The 24,299-nt window shown below is 46.3% G+C and overlaps 1 protein-coding gene across 7 annotated transcripts in view; it reads right to left on the reverse strand.

Moving 5' to 3' along the window:
- Tiam1 (TIAM Rac1 associated GEF 1) overlaps positions 1–24,299 on the reverse strand; it is a 357,642-nt gene that overhangs the window by 52,370 nt on the left and 280,973 nt on the right. For all 7 annotated transcript variants that reach the window (XM_075959442.1, XM_075959443.1, XM_075959444.1 and 4 more), the window contains 4 exons: positions 19,584–19,688; positions 11,364–11,445; positions 6,143–6,229; positions 267–491 (listed from right to left, as the gene is read on the reverse strand). In XM_075959442.1, the coding sequence (XP_075815557.1) occupies positions 267–491; positions 6,143–6,229; positions 11,364–11,445; positions 19,584–19,688 (499 nt within the window). The remainder of the gene's footprint in view (positions 1–266; positions 492–6,142; positions 6,230–11,363; positions 11,446–19,583; positions 19,689–24,299) is intronic.

A 24,299-nucleotide genomic window follows, 5' to 3' on the forward strand; every position in this document is an offset into this window, starting at 1 on the left:
CCTGAGGGTCCTGATGCCTGCAGGAGCAAGCCCTAAGGGACCCTCATGCCTGCAGAAGCAAGCCCTGAAGTGCTCTGACACCTGCAGGAGCAAGCCCTGAGGGGCCCTGACACCTGCAGGAGCAAGCCCTGAGGTGCTCTGACACCTGCAGAAGCAAGCCCTGAGGGGCCCTGACACCTGCAGGAGCAAGCCTGAGGGGCCCCAAGAGTGGCGTACCTCCCGGGGCACAGGCTCATGAAGTACATACAGCCCTGGGCACAGCATACCTGGGTTGCTGGTGAGGAAGGCGAGGGGGCTCTCGCCCAGGTCGACAGGGCCATCCACTCGGTGCGGTGGGTTCTCCAGAAGCTCCACTCCTGCCTCCGGCTCAGGGTGTGTCCTCACCAGGAGGCCCAGGGAGGGCTGCGAGAGGAAATCTTTGAGCATAGAGGAATTCAGGGTGCCGGCAGCACGGTTATTGATCTCAAGAATCTCATCCCCCGCCTTCAGGCCTGCCAACGCAAGGTGGAAAAGTTTTAATGTCACAGGAATCAGAGCATAACTACTTAGCAGTTCTGTCAGAAGGGGCATGCCGAGCGCTCCTGGAATGAGTCTCACAGCCCCAGGGCCGCTGGGGGCAGGATGCAGAGCTCGCGTGGGTTTGAGAAGGCTCTAGAGCACTGGTTCTCAACCTTCCTGAGGCTGTGACCCTTTAATCCAGTTCCTCATGCTGTGGTGACCCCCCATCATAAAGTGATTTTCCACGACTTCATAACTGTAATTTTACTACTGTTATGCATCGTATCATAGGTATCTATGTTTTCCAATGGTCTTAGGAGCCCCCCTACAAAAGGTCACGACCCACAGGTTGAGAAGCGCTGTTCTGAACCAACTGATCTAAGCATCTGCCAATATCCTTCCTCAAATGCTGATTCTGGTTAACTCCCCAAGATACTGGTCCCCGGGAACGCTGGCAACAGTGTTTTGTACACACTTCCATCTACTGATCATTTCTGTGAAACCAAGCAGCAGAAGTTCCTCCTCCTGCCTACCACCATGAGGAAGGTGGTTTTGTTTTTGCTTCCCCACCCCCAAATTCATAAGGAGAAGACAGCTGACAGAAGCAAATGCGGTTATCACTCTCCCTGCCTTTGAATGACACCGAGATCCGGGGAAGCATATCTTCCCTTTCATCTGTGTAGGGTACTCAGAGGTTTCTGCAATCTTTGCAGGACATACCTTGGGACGGACCAACGTTTGGGACCCTAAGGGGCAATGAGAACAAGCAGCTCAACCTGGGAAAACGAAAGGGGACTTCAGGCCTTTATTACAGACACTGCAGCTACTTAAGGAGGCCGCAGCCAAGGGAAGGGAGTCTCCCTAGAAAGGAAGTCAATGAAGAAGACACAGAGGAATTGCAGAATTGAGAAGCCACCCCACCCAAGGCAGGCATGGGTCCCAGCTCTGACTCTGCAGGAGGATCATTCTAGAAAGTTCTCACTTCCCAGATTTGGAGCTAACCCTGGCTGTCCTCACTCAGATTTCCAAAACTCACAAAACCCATTACTGAGCATAAAATATACAAAAAAGAAAAAAAAAACACGGGGAGGTGAATGAAATGGAAATGTGAATGTTTTTGTGTCAAAGCCAAAATTCTGTTGAGTCAATAATTCATTGCTTTTAAGATTTATTTATTTATAGGTGTGCTTTGTATACATGTACATCTGCACATCAGGAGAGCACCGTATTCTATGGATGTTGGAGAGGTTATCAGCTGCCACGTGGATGCTGGGAATTGAACTCAGAACCTCTGGAAGAGCAGCCAGTGATTTTAATCACTGAGTCATCTCTCCAGCCTTAAACAACTCATTTTTAGGTAAAAATCTGGAGCACTATAATATTTATTTATTTATTTTTTAAATATTTATTTATTATGTATACAATATTCTGTCTGTGTGTGTCTGCAGTGTAATATTTAAACAGAAAATATAAAACTTCAATATATGAAAAGCAGAGATATTGGTGTATGGTTTTGGTGTATGCATGTGTGTGTATATATGCATGCATGTATGTGTGTGAGTGTGTATGCATGTGTGTGTGTGTGTGTGTATCCTAGAACTCACTAGAAGCCCAGACTCACACTAAGCTCACAGCAACCTTGCTTTCGCCTCTCGTGTGCTAGGATTATAGGTGTGAGGCGCTGTAGCTGGCTTTGGTCTTTTCTTAAAACAACTCAAAGGCCTATAATTCAGACATTGCAGGATATTAAATATCAGGATATTAGATATTAGGATAAAAAGATCTGAAAGCCAGAAGGCATATATGAAGTTTCTCAGATGGTTCCAGGTTTATGCAATTGGCACAGAAAGAACAATGGCAGGATGAGTGTTGACTCTGAAAACCTTGTCCCTGTGTCCCAGCAATTTCACCTTGAAAGACTTTGCATTGTCTCATGGGCCCTATGCCCACTGACATGTCTTCACGGGAACCATGGAAGAGCGACTCACAAAGAAGAGCAGGGGCCAGTGAAGATGGAGACAGAGCCTGGGGTGGTATAGCCACAAGTCTACAAACATGTGGAACCATAGAAACTGGATGAGTGAGACCAGAGAGGGTTCCCTCCAAAGGATTCAGGGCCAGAAAGGCCGGTGAGACCTTGCCTGACTTCTCCGGAACTGCAAGCACATAAATTTCTGCAGCTGCAAGCCTCCCAGATTGCAGAACTTTGTTATGGCAACACCAGGAAGACAACACAGGGTGAGTTACTCTCAGAATGAGCAGTAGGAGGAGAGGTGGTGTCAGTAGTACTGAGCTGGGAAGCGCCCCGCGGGGGTCTTTCTGCCACAGCTTCAGCATGGACAGGCTCTGTGACAGTTGACATGTTACTGAGTCACCTCCAACCCCCGTCTCCTATGTAAGAGGGAAAAGAAGCTAATCACGTGATCACTGAAGATATTCACTAGGCATTGACTCTCCAAGTTGCTACTCACCCTCCTCAACTGACCCTGCAAATAAGAACTGAAGTTGAATGAAATGAAATTTATGTCCCGGCAATGCTGAAGCATGCACGGGCAGCCCATATATGGCGATTCTGTTGAACTTGTCCAGATTGGGTTTCATGGTCTAAGTTGATGAGGAAGGCTGATCAGGTCTCTCTGACCATGAGAAAATACCTATGAAGTATCGAAGCTCTTTGGAGGAAGATGACACGTGTTCTTCTCAACCAGGCTACATCCCATGAGGCCATCATGAAAATCCTAGATGACAGCATGGCTCTCAGGTGACCTCAAAGGGAGAATGAGAGTCCAAACCAAGCAGGGCCATGATGAGTGGACACGAGGGTACAAAAAGCCCATTCTGCAAGGGCGATTTGAGATCCAACTAGCAGTGGTCTGTGTGTGAAGAGCAATAGAGGGGGAGTGGGAACATGGGACCCAACTGCAGTCTGGAACAGCCTAAGGCCCAAGGGGGCCAGCAAAAATAAACAAAGGTGAAAACAGAGTGTATTAGTGCAAGCAGGGTGCTCAGATCCACTTAGGCAGTGGATCATTGCCCTTTCTTCCCAACAACATATTCTGGTCATTTTAACAAGACTGGCGGCACCTAGGCCATGTTCAAAAAGCCAGTCAGAGTGAGTTCTATTCTACACGCTAATGAGTGGTCAAGGAACTTGGGATCGCTGATTCCAGGAAAGAAAAGATCTCACAGATTGCGGGTGTCAAAGGCTGGCTGCAAGACAGCATCAGCTGAACTGGAAGAGTAGATGGAAGCTGGGGGAGGGGACACTTGGTACAGACCGCACAGATGGGAAGTGTGGCCAGCAGAGTCCTGAATGGGGTGCGGTGGGATGTATGTTTTCATTAACTGCTAGCTCTAACACCCCACGTGCCTCCTCCTGACACTGCCTGGCCTGTGCGGAGTGTTAGCGTGGTACCTGTGGCTGGAGACGACACACACACGCTGGTCCTACATCAGCTCAGAACATTGCTCTAAGGCACAAGGAGGCTGGGGAGACATTTGTTTTCATGAGCATCAGGGTTCTCAGACTCAAAGAACTAAAGCAGGATGTGACTAAAGTCAGAAGAGCCCCCGCCCCCTCAGCACACTCATCCTGCTGAGAGCGATAAAGATCAGCCACCAGGTCTGGAGGGGAATGAACCTGTCTGTTTGCAGCTGAGGTGCAGCTCAGTGCCTCGGCAAACTCAGGCTTCCAGCCTGCCTGCAGTTTAGAAAGCAGAGGAGGAATACGCGGGAGGTCCTCCCCCATGACAGCTAGCACATAAACGATTCTGACTATTCTTCCTTCGCGCCCCACCTTCTCTGTGCAGACAGACTGGATTGAGAACCTCTGATGGCTATAGCAAGGGGCAAAATGACCCGCACAGGGAGTAAGCTACGAAGCACCCCGTACTATGTTCTGCCGCTACAGGAAGGGAGGCAGGGAATTCAGCCCCCCTCTGTTCCCAGTGCTCCATTCAGAATTCTGCACAAGGCGAGATTTGGGTAATCATGTCTAAGTACAGCTGACACAGACATGCTAACCAACGTGGATTATGTTCCCACAAAATTCCACACCAAGAACAAAATTCCTAAACTTACTGACCTGCTTCATATTTTTTATAAGTATAATGAGCTGAAAAGTGTCCTCACCATCCCAACAAAAATAATCACGTCTGCCTACAACATCAGAAGCAACCTTCTTTGGAAAGAGGTTCAGGCATGTATCGTGGAGATAATTAAAATAATTGCTGTGACTATATAATATTAAAAACGTAATTAAGTCAAAATCAACCCCTAACTAAGACAAACTCATAGAAATCTAGGGTGAGTGTCAAACAAAATGACCTCTGTTCTTTGAATTCTGACAGCCACAGAAAGACTAGGGACATGGAGAAATGGCAAAAATGAGAGTATCTGTTACAAACCAAGGCACTGGGGATGGCTGGCAGTCACCATATCTAAGAAGAGACATCTGACAAATTCTTCCATGAGCCTCCACAAGGAATCAATCCTCCCAACACCTTGGCTTCAGACTTCTAGCCTCCTAAACTGTGAGTGGAAAATTTTCTGCGTTTGAGCCACAGGGTTCAACCCGTTACATCTGTCCTAAAACTAATGGAGTGGACAAGTTCTGGCTTCTCTTGGTGCCTTTAGCAGGTGGAATCTAGAACAGCTCTTGCAACATCCACAGATGTAGAGAGGTCATATTTACAGACAGCCATTTTTGAATCATCTGTAAATTATCTGTAATATCTTAAGCAACATAGAAAACTGGCAACCATATTACACTGCCTAGGGAATGGTGACGAGGGCAAAGGTGAGAATTTGTTCAGCATTTGATAGCCTTTTTTTAACGCTCCCCGCCAAAGATTTCCAACATGTAGTTGGTAGATGCGCAGCCCAAAGATGTGGAGGGTTCACTGTAACCCAGCGTGAGAAGGCTGGAGAACAGGGCCCAAAGGCAGCCAAAATGCACAGTAAGCTCTGGGAGGCCCCCCCCAAAAAATAGTCAAGACACATCAGGGGGGAGTTGACAGCAAAGATGAGGAGCTGGATCTCAAATCAACCTGTGCAAACTCTTTGGGAAATGACCGAGTGGAACAGCCACTTCTGGGGATGCTAAAGACTTAGTTAATGCCTCTGACCAGTGAGGACCAAAATTCTGCTTCCTCCAAGCCCCAAGCTCCTGAGAAGATAAAGAACCATTGTGATTAGAAGGCAGCATTGCAGTGGTCCCACAGATACAGGTTTAGAGTCTCATCTAAACCTAGGAGTGTGACATTTCTTGCACACCCAAACTCATGGGGTAAAACCCATTTCCTTGGAACTGTTTTCAAGGAGACAATAGTCTTTACACACAAGCCCTCTGAAAATGGCTTTCTCGTTAACTAATGAGAAAACCCCAAAAAGAAAACTATGAAATAAACAAGGGCCATGGGGTAGGGGTGGGGGCGGGTAGAGTTGGGGGGTTGCAAGTCTGTAGATCCTTATACTGGAGAGACTGCCGCAGGAAGACCTCGAGTTCAAGACCAGCCTGAGCCACACCAGGAATTCCAAGCCAGCCTCAGCTTTATATCAAGGCCCTGTATCAAAAACTACAAATAAACAAATAAACAGAAAACAAAAACAAAAATAGAAGAAGCCAAGGCGTCCACAGTCTTACCTTTCTTGGAAGCTAAGCCGGTTTCCTTGACGCTGTTGACGTAGAGCCTTCGAATGCCATCTTCGTCCACAGAAGACAGGGAAAACCCTGCAGAACACAAGACAGAACACGGGGCTCACACCTCTGAATGTTTACCCAGCAACAGGAAGTACCTGCTGTGAACACAGAGGTATGTCTATGTTTGGGGTTGGAATTTTTTTTTCTTTCCTGTTCTTCAGAATGCTTTACACAACAGGAAAAAAGTATTTTTAGATCTTATAAAAATAAATATCACCAGGCCCATTAATCTTCAGACTTCGTACTCACCTGTCAATGCAAACAAAAGCAGTATTTTCTCTCACCTGTTTCCTGCTAAAGGGCATTGATTGCCTTTTCCATCCTCTTCCTTACACGCACAGGTCCCTTGCCTTTCTCTCCTCATTCAGTCTGCATCACAGGACAGACTGGCCCAGGGCATGATGTGTGCTCACCAATATGTACTGCTGTATGGACACCGATCTAACTCATCACCACATTCTGAAAACTCGCTTTACACCTATTAGTTCATACTGGAATATGGTTAACTGATTTCATACTCTACTGGTGATCATCAGAATATTAACTAATCAACCAACGCTAGGAGCAAAAGGAAAAGTTGTCTTAAAAAATAGGCATAAATAAATAAATGAATGAATGAATAAAAAGTTATTATAAGGTTAGATGCCAGAGAGCCACTGAGACTTTACCAGCACTGTCAAAATGAACATTAAGTTTTCTGTTTAGTTCTTGGTACCAGGAAACAGGTAAAACCCCGTGGGCAAGAAAGGTCACCGGCCATTGCTAATTCGCCTGTAACTCTCTCAGGCAGAGAACAGGACTTCCTAGTCTTCAATATATTATCAGTCTGAATTTCCTTCTCATGGGGAAGAGGAATTAAAAGGCTGCTAATGAATGTGCCAAGAACTGGCCTGCTTAGCTGGAAGACAAGATCAAGACAGAGGAGGCTGTGGAGCCGCAGTTGACAGAGGTCATTCAGAATTTCCTTCTGTTCCTGGCGTTTGTCTGAATGACTGATAAGGAGCGGAGTGCAGCAGGGGATCCACCCAGTCTGAACCCCACAATTGACTATGAAATTCTGCACAAGGCTCGAGAAGCATGCTAGAGTTCTCAAGCTGGTGGGTGAATAATCTCGACTGTGAACAGAGCCAACAGGAGGACAATGGGCACAACTTCCTTTCTAAAGACCATGCAAGGAGGACACAACATTACAAACATGGACAGCATCCTGAAGAACGGATTGCAGGGCGGGGCCAAGAGGCAGCACAGGTACAGCCCTGGGGTCTATGTAACCTACATCAAAACTTGACGAGCTACGGTTAGCTCAACAAAGAACACAGTGGTCTCACAGCCAATTAACCAAGGTTTTGTGTGGGATAAGAATGCTCTAACCTCCACAGACTCTAACAGGAGCCAAAATGATTGCCAACAGGGCAGAAGGAGATCATTCAATATGGAACTGAGGCAGCCAGCAATTAGGAGGCCGCCACTGTAAAAACAGGAAGGCATGGTGAGTGATAAGCGGCCCAGCGACCTAGAAGAGGAAGTAATCAAGACCACGGGAAGAAACTCGACCTCCAGCTGATTTGATGGACTGCCGGAAATCCCTCGTACAGACACCCGTGGGCAACGGGAACCCACGACAGAGAATTCAAACGCAGGTACGCACCATAAGGAGGGCACACGGCTAACATACAGCATCAGAGGCACTCTAAGACACGGGAGAGCTACAGGGTTGACCTGTGCACACTTCCACTCAGAGACAGGTGAGGACCGAGCTTAATCTAAGCAGCATGTAATCCGAGTGCGACCTAAGGGCTGGCAAGGAGAGAGAAACTTCCAGGTGTTCGCTTTTCTTTTGTTTTTGATGCTGTGGTTGTTTTCAACACAGGGTTTCAATGTGTAGCCCTGGTTATCCTGGAACTCATTCTACAGACCAGGCCGGTCTCAAACCCAGAATTTCGCCTGCCTCTGCCTCTGCCTCTGCCTCCTGGATGCTGGAACTAAAGATGTGAGCCCACCACTGCCTGGTCTAAGTGTTTACTTTTTAGAAATTTATTCAGTCAGTTGAGTTATTAGGTCATCTTTTCCATCCTCAAACAGAAAGCAGCCTCTGGTGCTGTAAAAATGTTCTGTGTTGGTATCGTGTGCTAGGAGCTTGCATAGACACGGGGCTCATATGAACAGGAAAGCTGCAGGTAGGCTGGCATTAGGGCTGGATGCAGACGGGCTGATTCTGCCCCAAGATGGCACAGCAGTCTCTGGGGTCGGAGGCCATCAGCTCATTCAGGATTATGGGCTGTGATGGTTAATACTGCCAGTTTAGGAAGAGCTACAATCTTCCTAACTGGGGGACAATCCCAGGTACGACTGGGTTAACTGAGGTGGGAAGGTCCGCCCTAAAGGAGGGTGGCAGCATCTTGAGTGTGGGCATTCATTGCTTTCTGCTTCCTCAGGCTCCTGCAGCCTGAACTTCCCCACCACAAGGACCGTACCCTCAGGCTGTGAACTGAAAGAAGCCTTCTGCAGTGGGTGGCTTTTGTTAGAGTATTCCTAACAGCAACCAGAAAAGTAACGACTTTCCCCCACCAATACACTGCTGCCAATGGGAGCCCGGATACTGAGAGCTGACTTAACTGATATCACCAGCCATGCAGCAGGGCTTTCCAGAGTGAAGCTCGGGAAGTGGTACCCAGTGGTTTGGCCCTGAGAACCGCCTCCATCAGTGTGGTCTGGCCACAACCTCCAAGCATGGGGTTACAAACTGAATGAAAGTAATGGTGGCCACAAAGCTCAACCTGAATCAAGCCAAAGCACTTTTTTTGGGGGATGGGGAGGATGCTTTCAAGACAGGGCTTCTCTGTGTAGCCCTGGCTGTCTTGGAACTCACTCTGTAGACCAGGCTGGCCTTGAATTCACAGAGATCATCCTGCCTCTGCCTTCCAAGTGCATACAGCACTTTGTGTCACACAGCCTGAGCAGTCCTAAAGTCTATAAAATACAGCCCCCCCCCCCATCCACACCCATGGTTTTTACCTTCTATGGTTGTGGTCACTCACACTCAACTTGAATTACAATATATTGGTATAGCCCTTCTCCCTTATAGTCCACTGTTGCTCTCTTAACGTGCTTAACTTACAAATTAAATTTTATTAGGGGCTGGAGAGGTGGCTCAGGTTAAAAGCACTGGCTGCTCTTCCAGAGGATCCAGGTTTGATTCTCAGCACCCACATCTGTAATTCCAGTTCCTTCTTCTGGCCTCCAAAGGCACCAAGCATGCCATCAGGTACACAGATAAACACACAGGCAATGTACACATTCACATTAAAGCTTTGAGCTTTATTACTGGTATGCACACGGAGGGGGCGGAACATGGTCTAAGGGCTCTGTGCTAGCTATGATTTTAGGCACCTGTGGAACCTCCCCTAAGGGGAATGGAGGTAACTGCAGGGCATGTTTACGCCAAGTGCCTACTTCCATGTCCCAAATCACTCAGTCTATACTAGGAGCCTAAGAGCTGGGACATGTGCCCTTTCCTAGGCTCCCATCGGCTTCCTCTCGCTCGTCGGAAAGGAGGAACAAGCAGAGATCTGAGTCGGCTACACCAGGCACTTGTTTACGCCAGCACCACCAATTATGGCTTTAATCACGAAGGTCACACTTCTGTTGCATAATAAGCCCTTTATAAACATTAATCCTCTGCCATTGAGAATGTCCTCCAGGCTTTCTGATGTGTTTAGTTCACGGGTCAAACAGTAAATGACGTGAAGGTATAATGGAAGTGGCCAGAGCTACGAAATTAGGCCCTATTCATTAGGCCGCGATCCTCTGGGGAGCATTCTGGGATGAGGTTATTTGCTGGCGGGAGGAGATGCAGAAGGAAGAGAATACCAGTTGTCTTGGGAAGGATTTGAGCCTTTTCAAACACTAGAAGGTTAATAGCCGCAGCCAGAGAAAGATCTCAAATACCTGTAAGCAGTGGCCTTGGCATTCTGCCAGGAACTGCAAACCCCTTCCAGCACACAGTAGGCACGTGCTCATCAGCTCCTTTGGAAATAGGTGGCTATGTGATTTGCTTAGACCTGTGACTGTCACTGAGCAAAACCCAACAACCACTTCTCCGGTTTCTTCTAAGCAAAGCCATAGTCAACACCTCAGGAGACAGCTACTCCAGGCTGGATCAGGAGTATAGATCCCTCTCCCCTCTCCCCCCCCCCCCCATCCTTCTCTCAATAGACTCTGCACTCCAGCTCTGTCTGTCCATCTGGCTTATTTGTCTTTCGCCTGCCATGGTCCCACTAAAGGTCCCACCTCGTGCTGCAATGGTAACACTAGGCTTGCTGTCCCCACACTCTCTTCCTGTCCTTTTGTCTTTGCTGATTGTACTTTGTGTTATTTCACTTTAATTAGTCAGTCATGGAGAACACTGTGTACTAAGCCGTCTAGTGAACCAGCAACCCAGCGGTGGTCCTGGGCACCGGAGCACAGCAGTGAGGAAGCACGCCCTTTATATTCACCAGTGGAGAAAGCAGGCCAGGGCCTGTTTGTGGGCAGAATAAGTAAGTAGATATTTCCTTCGCGTGTCAGGTACAATAGAAAATCAAGTAATCCTCTCCCACTATGTCCAGTTCCTTCTTCTAAAAGCTGTACATGTAAGTGTGTGTGTGTGTGTGTGTGTGTGTGTGTGTGTGAGAGAGAGAGAGAGAGAGAGAGAGAGAGAGAGAGAGAGAGAGAGAGAGAGAGAGAGATAGTATGGTACCCACAAGGGTAGGTACCACAGAAGTTAGAAGAAGGCAGAGGGTTGGATCCCTTAGAACTGGAGTTACAAGCAGTTGTAAGCCACCCAAGGTTCAGGAATCTGAATTTGGATCCTCTAGAAGAGCAGCAAGTGCTCTTAACCACTGAGCCACCTCTCCAGCCCCAGTCCACCCCACCCCCCAATTTCTTTCTTATGACAGGGGAATGCTGGTGACTCAAGAGACTGAAGGCCAGAGGCTTCCTCCACATGCCCAGGGTGAGCATCTCTTCTTAGCTCAGCTGCTCTACACAGCAAGGAGTCAGATGTGTTGTTTGAAACAGGCCCCAAAGGCTTGTTATTGAATTGTAAATGTAAGCACGTTCTGTTTACACAGAAAATGCTTAAACCAGAACACAAGCACCCAGGAGCAAAGACAAACAAACCTACCGTAGTTTCCAGCGGTGGAGTCTGACTTCTCAATGTGAATATTCTGGGTGACTTTAGGGCAGATTTCAATTTCTTTGTAAAGCTGCAAATCACAGAAAGGAGGCCAATTAGGACCCATCACAAACCGCTTCTTAGGACTGGTCACATTTTGTAAATCTCTTTTCATAACTGATACTTGAACGAAAATACACACTCCATCGGTCTTTCTTTATGCTGCAACCCAGTGAGGGCTATAATGTAAACTTGGAATTCTCGTTACCAAGCTCAGTTACAGTATGGACTCTAACCCCCCTCCCCAACACATCTCTCCAGATAACACCCCAAATTCATCACAGACCTGATAAATAATGCCTCGGTCATTAAACCCTCTAGTGCTTGGGCAGTGGGTTCATCAAAATCAAGAGGTGGCTGTAAGCACGTTGAGTGAGCTTCCTCAAATTACAAGGCACCCCCGTGCTTACACACAGCACTTCCACATGGGAACATGCACAGGAGGGTAAATTAGTAGAGACAAATGCTGATACTGAAACAACCAGTGTAGATGGACAAGATTCTCTGGTAGCCATTTAACTATACATAATTAGCTGGAGAATTAACTATACAAATCAATCAACTATTCAGAAACCCAACATAGACTATAACATGTTTCTTTATAAACTAAAGATTGAAATAGTGCATCGCTCATACCTCAGAAATGTTTAAATTAACTGATATTATAGTTTCATATATATGGACCTAATCTCATAAGCATGAATTTCCAACTATGTGGCTTTTGGTCCCATACAATAAGGGGACTAAGGCTACTGAGAAAGCATTAAGTTTGTAAAGCCAGGGTAGGCAGGGCAGGATTGAACCCATTCTTGCAACTGTGAGAGATATGGTTCTCTCTGTCCCACTATGGTGACTCCAGGGCCAACTTCTGAAATCCAAAGAGGCCCAAGATCAGGGGAGTGGACCTTCTAGGCATGAAAACCTAAAGCTGAAATCCAAATTTGAAAACAAAAGAGCAAAATCAAATGCAAACTGTTCTTTGATCTTGAAATGAAAATCAATCTCGAGCCACGAAATTCAACAGAAACTTCATCCTACGGTACTGAAGCTCAGTCCCTGTGATGGCTGCCCTGCCCTATCTCTTCAGCATGGCATTTTATTCAGGGAAGACGGAGAGAAGATGAATGTCTTTGTCCGTGTGTTATGACACAGCATGACAGGGGGTTATGGGTAAGAACATCAGTGGTGCAGGCCGGTGTCAGTATGATTTTATTTAGGTACTTCAGAAATAGTCATAAAATTAAATTTCCCAGTTAGAAGACTGCAGTGATAATGACCTTAAGATCAGAAAGTACAGTCACCAAAATGACAAATACGGAGTTACTTAAATAAAGCTTACAAGACATGGCAGGCCAGCCTGGTGTGCAATACAACCTTACCCACTGCTTAGCTTGAACCCTGAAGTGTAATATGTGTGATGGCCCATCCATCCCGCCAGGTGGCAGTATATAACTGCTCTAACCATGGCTGGAAGACCCAGTGGGAATACAGCTTGGGCAGTCTCAGCTTTCTGCTGGTCTCTGAGGACAGCTCCCTGCAGGAAGTGGACCTCTGAGCCACACCATCACTCCTGTGCTGACTGAGATGGTGTCAGATGAAGCAAACGGGAAAACCTCTAATAAAATACAGAAAATTTCAAGAATACACTCGGTCTTAAAATGGTTTCTCTGAAACCTCAGCATTTGGAGTTAGGAAACTTGGAATCTGGTTGCTCTACGCACAGGTAAGTGGCACACATATTAAATAACCTCCACTTCATTAAATTAGTGAGATTGCATCTCTCCCCACCCCTTTCAAAAACTGGATGAAGAGATCACCAGATTTAACACCGCTTTGAATAAGCAGGTACTTGGGTCTCACAAAATCATGTCCTGTCTTCCTGTTTCCTCTCCTAAGCCACTGTGCCCCAGCCTGCAGGAGTTCTGTGTGCCCACTGGCCATGCCCTATGGTCCATCTGCCATACGCCAACCTCAAGGAGTTTGTAACAAAAGAGGTCAGCTATTGTCATTACCAGGTGACTGCAGAGAACTGGTTCCAGGACCCACGGGACCCCAGAATACCCAAACCCATGCATACTCAACTCTCTTATGTAGTATTTGCATGAAACCTGTGCTCACCAGCTCTTACATACTTTGAATTATCACTAGACTGCATTTGATACCTACCTAACGCAACACGAATGACAGGAAAACTGTTTTCCTGTCGTATTACGTAGGGAATAAGGACCAAGGAAGTCTATACATATTCGGTACAGTCATGGCCATCACATTGTACACTGTTCTGTATATATTATATATCGGAGAGGAGCAACAATCGGGAGGGCTCCCCCTTTGTTTCTGCTTTGTTTACAAACACTCTCAATCTACAGGTTGATGGTTCCACAGATGTAGAAGGCCACATGTAATGTCCTTTTTCTCCTGGGCTTCCCTTTCCCTTTGGCCTCTATCTACACAACCTGCCTGCTCCTTTATAGCCTCATGCCTGGAACCTCATCTTTTCTTTTTAGCCTCCTGGTATGGCAGAACCAGGTAAGTCACTTCCCCCCACCTCAGCTGAGCCAGCTTGGTCAGCTGCTTTTTGCATATGTAGATATCTGCACGGGCATGCATATGCATGTACACATGGAGGTCAGGGATTGGTGTGGTGTGTGTGTACACATGGATGTGGAGGTCAGGGATTGGTGTGGTGTGTGTACACATGGATGTGGAGGTCAGGGATTGGTGTGTGTACACATGGATGTGGAGGTCAGGGATTGGTGTGTGCACACATGGATGTGGAGGTCAGGGATTGGTGTGCGTACACATGGATGTGGAGGTCAGGGATTGGTGTGTACACATGGATGTGGAGGTCAGGGATTGGTGTGTACACATGGATGTGGAGGTCAGGGATTGGTGTGTACACATGGATGTGGAGGTCAGGGATTGGTGTGTACACATGGATGTGGAGGTCAGGGATTGGTGTGGTGTGTGTGTACACATGGATGTGGAGGTCAGGGATTGGTGTGGTGTGTGTACACATGGATGTGGAGGTCAGGGATTGGTGTGGTGTGTGTACACATGGATGTGGAGGTCAGGGATTGGTGTGGTGTGTGTACACATGGATGTGGAGGTCAGGGATTGGTGTCATGTGTGTACACATGGATGTGGAGGTCAGGGATTGGTGTTTGTACACATGGATGTGGAGGTCAGGGATTGGTGTGTACACATGGATATGGAGGTCAGGGATTGGTGTGGTGTGTGTACACATGGATGTGGAGGTCAGGGATTGGTGTGTGTACATATGGATGTGGAGGTCAGGGATTGGTGTGTGTACACATGGATGTGGAGGTCAGGGATTGGTGTGCATACACATGGATATGGAGGTCAGGGATTGGTGTGGTGTGTGTACACATGGATGTGGAGGTCAGGGATTGGTGTGGTGTGTGTACACATGGATGTGGAGGTCAGGGATTGGTGTGTGTACACATGGATGTGGAGGTCAGGGATTGGTGTGGTGTACACATGGATGTGGAGGTCAGGGATTGGTGTGTGCACATATGGATGTGGAGGTCAGGGATTGGTGTGTGTACACATGGATGTGGAGGTCAGGGATTGGTGTGTGCACATATGGATGTGGAGGTCAGGGATTGGTGTGTGCACACATGGGTGTGGAGGTCAGGGATTGGTGTGTGTACACATGGATGTGGAGGTCAGGGATTGGTGTGTGTACACATGGATGTGGAGGTCAGGGATTGGTGTGTGCACATATGGATGTGGAGGTCAGGGATTGGTGTGTGTACACATGGATGTGGAGGTCAGGGATTGGTGTGTACACATGGATGTGGAGGTCAGGGATTGGTGTGGTGTGTGTACACATGGATGTGGAGGTCAGGGATTGGTGTGTGTACACATGGATGTGGAGGTCAGGGATTGGTGTGTGTACACATGGATGTGGAGGTCAGGGATTGGTGTGTGTACACATGGATGTGGAGGTCAGGGATTGGTGTGTGCACACATGGATGTGGAGGTCAGGGATTGGTGTGTGTACACATGGATGTGGAGGTCAGGGATTGGTGTGTACACATGGATGTGGAGGTCAGGGATTGGTGTGTGCACACATGGATGTGGAGGTCAGGGATTGGTGTGGTGTGTGTACACATGGATGTGGAGGTCAGGGATTGGTGTCGTGTGTGTGTACACATGGATGTGGAGGTCAGGGATTGGTGTGGTGTGTGTACACATGGATGTGGAGGTCAGGGATTGGTGTGTACACATGGATGTGGAGGTCAGGGATTGGTGTGTGTACACATGGATGTGGAGGTCAGGGATTGGTGTGTACACATGGATGTGGAGGTCAGGGATTGGTGTGTGTACATATGGATGTGGAGGTCAGGGATTGGTGTGTACACATGGATGTGGAGGTCAGGGATTGGTGTGTGTACACATGGATGTGGAGGTCAGGGATTGGTGTGGTGTGTGTACACATGGATGTGGAGGTCAGGGATTGGTGTGTACACATGGATGTGGAGGTCAGGGATTGGTGTGTGTACACATGGATGTGGAGGTCAGGGATTGGTGTGTACACATGGATGTGGAGGTCAGGGATTGGTGTCCTATGTCTTCCTTGATCACTCTCCATTTTATATTTCATCAGAGAGAGATCAGAGAGGCACCTGTCTGAGTCTGGCAATTGAACTAGCCTGGCTAGCCAGCAAGCTCTGCGGACCCTCGTGTCTCTCCCCTGCACTGAATTATAGGTGCTTGCCACACTGCACAACCTTTCGCAGGGGTGCTCGTACTGGCGTGGCGAGGATTTTAGCAACTGACCCTTCTTCCCAGATCCATGTCTCCTCTTCGTGAGACCCTTCCTGCAAGCGTATCTAATTCTTCCCACCCCCCACTCTGATGGCGCACCCAAGCACATCTCTGCCCGTCTGCCCTAACTCCTTTCCCTTCCAAGCCTCAAAACCTGCTGACGATGGCATGTTTGTGTATGCATATCTGCAAACCTAAATGAGGCTCCTCCAGACACAGGATTCTTTTTCCCTTTGGCACATACCCTATGAGAATCAGAGATGATGCCAGGCACAGAAATGCTAAGTAAATATTTGCTACACGAATGAATAAATAAATTAATCAATTTTGCCTGCACATTTTCTTCCCATCACTCTAATAAGAACTCATTTAGTGTGAAATCCGAAAAGCATTGTCTCTAGACTACACCCCAGGCTTGTGACCAGACCATTCCATGGATTGCTCACAACAACTAGTCATGAGGAAATAGCCAGATGAGTAACATTTATATTAATACAACCAGGAAAGTAGACGGGCACTAACGGTTAGCAGATATTCACAGCCGAGAGGACTCCCTGCCCACTAACGTGAACACCCCCGCCTCTAGGATCTCAAGTCCAGGACTCGCTGTTCTGCTGCTGGTCGCATGGAATTAAGCATTTGCAATATGAGGACATGGCTCCTGCAGAGCACTGGCCTCGGCATGCAGATGAGGACCAAAGCTAATTAACTCTGTGTGGACCGCTGCTTGTTCGGAAAGGGACAAGAAATCAAATAAGCTCTCTAAAAGAACGACTCAGCCTTGCGGTGACATGACATCCAGGTAACTGATCTAAAGCGGGGATCCAAAACCAGGGACCCACTGAGATGACTCCAGAAAGGAAAAATTGCCCAGAATATCTACAAAGCGTAGGCTCTTCTTGGACCATGAGTGCACACAGGCAACACACACAGAAATACTGGGCGTGCCTGTGGCTTCTTCACAAACAGAAATGTTACCTTAATATCATGTTCTGGTCGCCACTGAGAGTGCCCAATATTATTTATACTCGCCACTACTTCCGAGTACTAGAAACCACTATACCTACCACCAGGTCTTATAATTTAGTGAGCTAACGCCATGTTATCTATCTATCTATGATGTTTGCTGAGTATTTTGTTATAACTGAGCTAGGGGAAGCCCATACACATCCGGCCTCACACAACTATAAGGGTTACTCTGAGAAGGGATCTTGAAGCTTTGTTAGACACCTGAGCTGCCCAGAAGACAAGAAGTGTAAAGAAGTTGGTGGGATGGAGGTGCTGGTGTAGGCGAGACCGTAGCCACTGTTTCCTTGGGGAATCTCTGGGGCAGAGACGTCTATAAAGGGTGAGAGAATACAATGGTCGCTGTGCTCTAGGTTCTTTTTTAAATAATAAGTTGTACATAACAATTATGGACCCCAAAATACTGAGCTTGGAATTTCATCACCTCATTGGACAAGACCACATAATTCGGAAGCTTAACAACAGTATGTGAGGAGGGCTGGAGAAGTGGCTCAGTGGTTAAGACCACTGGCTGCTTTTGTAGACAACCCGGGTTCAGTTCCCAGCACACACACGGCAGCTCACAACCTTCTGTCACTGCAGTTCCAGAGGGACATGCCGTCTTCTTCTGACTTCTTTAGGTACCAGACATGTACCTGGTGCACACATGCATGCAGGAAAACACTCATACACATAAAATAATAAAATAGAGAAATCTAAAAAAACTTAAAACCGTAATGTGAGTAATAAAAATAAGTCACAGCTGAATTTGCCTGGCATATCCAGGGCACAGAAGTTGGCTACCTATGAGCCCTGTAATTTATGCTCTTCAAAACTCACAAATCATAAGGCATAAACTAAACGATCTATTGCCGTGTTACCAGCTTGGCCCCTTTCAATCTTCTCTTCTCTGTGTTTTTAGATCACGTAGTTCCAGGTTATGCCCCAAGCCAAGCTGAAACTCTGTGTATCCATTCTCCTCCTCTTGCCTAAGTCTCCCCAGCGCTGAAGTTACAGATGTTCACCCACACCACACCACATCTGGATTTTGTTTTGCCTCCAAGAAACATCTTGCTATGTTGTTCTCCAGGCTAGCCTTGAACTCCTGGGGGTCATGTAATCCTGCCCCAGCATCCTAAGTACCTCCTTTCTTTAAGTAAGGAGTACATGGCCTCCTCCATCAACACAGTCAACAGTGGTTTAGACTGGACTAATCATTTCGGTCCTTTGCCTTCCTTTCCAATATTATATATATATATATATATATATATATATATATATATATATATATATATATATATATATGAATATTTTGCAGGCAAGTATGTCTCTGTAGTCACATTGGTTCAGTGACTACAGAGGCCAGAAGAGGGCGCTGGATACCCCAGAATCACAGTTATGGACGGTTGTGAGCCACCGTGTGGGTACTGTAAACTACACTTGGCTCCTCTGCAAGAGCATCAGTAATCTTAACCACAGAAGCACCCATCCCTCCAGCCCCAGTTTGATCCTTTTCCAACATAGAACACGATCAGACTCTTACAGAAGGAAGATCATATTTCCTTTAAAAACATTTAGAGGGAGCTGAGGTAACCTTTTAGGCTGGCAGAAACATTCCAAATCATAACCAACGCAGTGAAACATAATTGTTTGTCAATGCTCTTTCAACTGTGTGCTTAATATAGGAGAGGGTTTCCCAATATAAAGAGTATAGTTCAAAAAGTTGAGTTAAAACAGCATTTTCTATGAAATTCTACACCGTGGTTCCCCTTTCCAAAGGGAACCTCTGGGCCGGACTTCTGTTTTCTGTGGTAAGGCCCACCCTGTTGTCATGCCCATATCCACAACAAGCAGCTCTGAGGCCCGGGAGGATGACTAAGTACTAAGAGGCCAGCACATTCTCCAAGAGAACCTGGAGCAAGTCATCAGACGGCTGGGGACTTTTTCATATTTTGATTTTACACCCACAAGATCTGACCCATCCGTTTTGATAAGACTATGGAAGTCGCACAGAATTGGAGGGGGTGTTTTTATTGTGACAACTGCCAACTGAGATTAGAAACCCCCGTTAAAGACAGAAGTCTGCAGAAAGAGTTGGCCATGCTGGTTAAATCCTTGCCTGAGCATCACCTGTGGGTTTCGGCATCCTTTGAGCCTGTGCAGCCCTGCTCCCTGGCAAGCAAGGGCGACTCCACTCCACTCTGGAGCGCCTGTGGTAAGTAAGGTTATTTCTGCCAGCTCTAGGCTCTGAATGAAGCTCTCTCAGTTCAGAACTCGTTCCCCTCCACCAGCTACAATCACCACAAGTACATACATAATTTGAAAATCATCTCATACAGAATGCACAGGGACAGCAGTCGTAAACATTACCAGCTCGTAAATGTCCTCCTCGGGCTGTGGGGTGTAGAACAGCATCTTGTTCTCTATTAGAAACTTCAGGCGCAGGTAATGGGCAGAATGGTCCAGTTGGTGTGCCTGGGATGGGAAGGACGGGAAATGTTTAGTCCTCACCACCAGGAGAGGTTTCTGCTCCAAGGAAGTGGGACTCACTATCTAGTTTCCTAAGGACATTAGCAATGGAGTGTGTGGCAGGTTTCTCCCCTTGAAAGGTTAGAATACAATTCAGACCTGGAAGTCATTAATAAAATTCCACAGGGATCATGCAATTCAATGCAGCAAACTGAGTCACAGCCTCTTTTCCATGTATTTTATTAGCTGCGCTCTGTAGCACTGGGTTTTCAAACAAAATTTATTACATTAAAGAAGCCTTCGCATTTAACTTGAGAGAGAGAGAGAGAGAGAGAGAGAGAGAGAGAGAGAGAGAGAGAGAGAGAGAGAGAGAAGAGGAAGTATTTACAATCATGAAATTTGGGGACCCCAGGACAAGTGTTAGCAGCTCATTACAAGCAAGTTAGCATGCAGGCAAAGCATCTGAACTCCATCCAGTCTTGCTTATATATTCTGGAATAGGACTCCCAGGGGCAGTGCAAGCATGCCTCCGACCTGGGAAGCACAGCAAATGACTAGGGAGGGAACCTGAGCTCCCATGGCCTTTCCGTTGTCTAGGATAGGTCAATGGATCTGCTCTATCTAAAAAGCCGCTCTTGAATTAATCTTGATCACAAAATTTGCCATTATAATATGGTTTTATAAATACTTCTTTACACAGAAAAGAGGCATATGGAGAAAAGAAAAATGCTTTTCAAATGTTACAGGACGCCAGGCAGTGGTGGCACATGCCTGTAATCCCAGCACTCGGGAGGCAGAGGCAGGAGGATGGCTGTGAGTTCAAGGCTAGCCTGGTTTACAAAGAGAGTTCACAACATCCAGGGCTATTACACAGAGAAACCCTGTCTAGAAAAAACAAAAACAAAACAAACAAACAAAAAAAATCAAATGCTACAAGACACATGAAGTTAAACTGCAAGAGAGGAAATAATTAAATGGATAATGCTAACTGTAAAGAGCCTTTGCCACTAAAAATACACCGCGAAATACTACCAAGTAAATGATACACTATTTAGAACTCCCAGGTAGAACCAATGAACGTTAACATTATATATTCTATGCAATGGGTGCATGGATCTCACTTTCACACAAATTTTTATATTAAAAATTCAATTTTATATAAAGTAAGTGATAAAAATATCTTCCAATGCCTTTGTGATGAAAATTATCTCTTTTTCTGGTGGTGGTGGGGGGGGCAGATTTCTTCTGTGTAGCCCTGACTGTCCTGGAACTCGCTCTACAGAGTCCAGGCTGGGCTTGAACTCCCTGAGATCTGCCTGCCTCTGCCTCCCGAGAGCTGTGATTAAATGCATGCACACGGCTGACTGAGAATTATCTTTTAATAAGTAAAAGTCATTTTAATTGGTAAACACTCTTACCCTACAGTGTCAGTATAAATATATAAACACACAGACCAAACTAACACATCCCAGTCACTACCCCCTCAGCAGTCACAGCCACAGCTAACAATGTGGGCAGTGTGCCCGGCAGGCTCTCCGTGAAGCGGAAAGGGTATAGGCAGCAGTTCGGATCACTGCCGGCCTCTGGAGTGTGCTTGGGTTTGGAGAATCCGAATGCAGAAAATGGAGACAGAGGAGCGGTTGGCGGTTCTTTAAATAAACACAGGCACGAGGACAGCCATGCATTACCACAAAAGCACATCTCCAGAAAGTGGAAATGGTTCCCTGGGAGCACACAGTGGAATGATAAAGACATTTTCTGTTGCTGGTTCTCGGGGAAACCCAGCCTGGGTTTTAGTCCCGTGGATTGTGATGTCGGGAGTCCGCCTAGCAGAACTGACACCATTCAGGGGATACATTCCTAGGCACCTGGCTTTCTTCCACTGTGTCTGAGACAGGATGCCTCAGTCTGACAGCCCAGGGCTCTGCATGTGAGAAATGGGGGGAAGGGGAGAGCTGAGGGGACACACCACAGGGAAGCCGCTAAAAGTGCTATCCCCTGCTGGTCAGATACGGACAACAGTAATAGGGTGATGTGACAAGAAAATCTTTAATTACGAGTAAAAATCTTGTTTGCCTACTGCTCGCTACGGAGGTGGAAGGGAAGGAGGATGGAGGTCATGGGGTCTTGATAACAGGAGCAAAGCAGCTTGGACACCTTATTGCCATCATTAATAAACACTTGTGGACAGTCCTAATCAGACCGCCATTTTCACAAGCACCTTCTGGACATCACACTCCAGTACCTGCCTCACTCAGGGGATACTGGGAACAAACCTCAGAGGGGCGATCACCAGCCAGCTGTCAGGCACTGCAAAACAGAATGAGGGCTCCACCATGCCCTAAACACCAAGGTGCTGCTGACATTGGAATTGCATAAGGAAGGACAAGCAGCAGTTGGGGGTTAATGCTGTACAGAGATCCTGGTTAAGGCTGTACATATTTTCCCAAATGTATTTCTATTACTCATTGTCTTGATAACTAAGAAATAAAGAGTGCATGCCCTGCTGTGACAATGACAGTGGCCTGAGTGGTAGTACAAGTCTTCAACCCCTGCACTCCAGAGGTTTCAAGGTTGAGACCAGCCTGGCTCAAAATAAATAATATTAATATAGGTTTAATAAGAAATCTCAAGACCTTTATGGTTGGTAAACAGTTATTCTAGTCAGGACGTGGACAACAAGTATTTCTGTGGGTCCTCCCCACAGGATCATGAACCACATAGCATGGCCAATCCAAAATAAAACTCAGTCCTGAGAAGCTAATTTAGGGCTGGAGAGATGGCTCAGCGGTTAAGAGCACTGGCTGCTCTTCCAAAGGACCCTGGTTCAATTCCCAGCAGCCACACGGCAGTTAACAACTGCCTCTAACTCCAGGTCCAAGGGATCTGAAACCCTCACACAGACATACATGTAGGCAAAACACCAATGCACATAAAATAAAAATACATAATTTTTTTTAAAAAAAGAAGCTAATTAAATCTTCGGATTCTCAAGAATAACATTATGAACTTCGATATCAAAGTAGGTTGAACTACCAACTGTGTTCGTAACACTTGTTTATGCAAAAAATCCAAATGTTAGGGAATATTGATGGCTATCTGTTCAACATCTGGCTTGTTTCGATTTTGTACAATACTCAGGAGAAAATTTTCTTCCAAGAGAAATTCCATTAGGGGAAAAAATTAAGTAGTACAAATTTGTTTTCCAATGTACTCTTACTCAAATCACTTAGCATTGTATCTGTTCAGAGGCAAGAAAGTGTGCTGTAAATTGTGCCATAAAACAAATATTACAACTGGGGAAGGTTTTGTTTAGTTGGCATGATTTTTTAAGATTCAGATCTTACTATAATTATTTCAAAGGAGGAAGCAATAATGTAGATATTTTAAATAAATAGTCTGAGCCATTAAAATACGTACGATTAGACTGGGGAAATACCAGAGCTGGCGAAGCACATGCCCAGCAAGCCTGACAACCTGAGTTGTTCTTCGGAGCCATGAAAGACTACCAGGAGTGGTGGCAGCCACTGTGATCCAGGGTCTGGGAGGGGACCAGCGCAATCCCTGGGGCTAGCTGGCCAGCCCGCCTAGTTTACTTGGTGAGGTTTAGGCCAATTAGAAACTCTATCTAAAAGGAGGTGCTCTGTGTTCCTGCAGATGGCACCCATGGTTGTCCTTGGACCTTACACTTATACACAACAAACAGATAAATTCATGCACTTATAAAGATTCTTAGCAAAAGCATGTTGTAAAATTGATACCATGATCATACAGGAACAATATGAGTATGAAAGAACGAATTGGGTTTTTTTTTTGCAATTTTTCTATAACTGCAATAATCTGAACGTTTTTTGAAAACCCTATAGGCTGACATGGTTCCTGGCTACAGCTAGCAATCATTTTACTACCATCTATAACACGAAATGTTTATCTGGAAACATTGACTCTGCCGGGACTTGACTGGTGATTGGATCGCAGATGGAAAACGGATGTGAAATGACTGGGTCAGAGAGTAGGAAAGAAAATGGGCTAATGCAAAAGACAGAAGAAAGAAATTGTTAGATACTAGTATCAGTATTAGATAGCAGACATCAGCCGTCACCAAGGACAAGAGCGAAATAAAAGTCTCCCGACCAGGAGCTCACTTTATAACACATGGCGCCCATCCTCCCTTTCCGTCCTTAGGAATGAAATTCCCCCATTGATTAGTGAGGAGTCAAGAGGACTTCCAGGCCTGAGCACTCTGGATACTTTATCCTACGTAGATGCTTTCCCAGAGACCCTCAGTTTCTTAAAATACACCATGCAAGTTTTCCACATTTAAACTCATGAGACGTAAGCTGACAAGAGACTATGTTGTCCAGTGCTATGTTTTGGAGGGAAATGGTAACCCAAGGAACCTTGGGCAGGCTGATCTGTTATTGTCAATGGAAGGAACTTGTACCATTGAGAATGCCCACAGAAACTCGGCGAGAAACCAAAATAGAAAGGGACAGGGCAACAGCTTTACTTAATGCTGATCTCTATATGGCGAAGACATCATGTTTTAGTCTCTTAGCTTCTAGAAAGGCCAAAATGCTTAAAAAGAGACCAAAACTGGCCCAATCAACTCATTGT

Source organism: Microtus pennsylvanicus, chromosome 1, assembly GCF_037038515.1.
Source record: "Microtus pennsylvanicus isolate mMicPen1 chromosome 1, mMicPen1.hap1, whole genome shotgun sequence".
NCBI lineage: Eukaryota > Metazoa > Chordata > Mammalia > Rodentia > Cricetidae > Microtus > Microtus pennsylvanicus.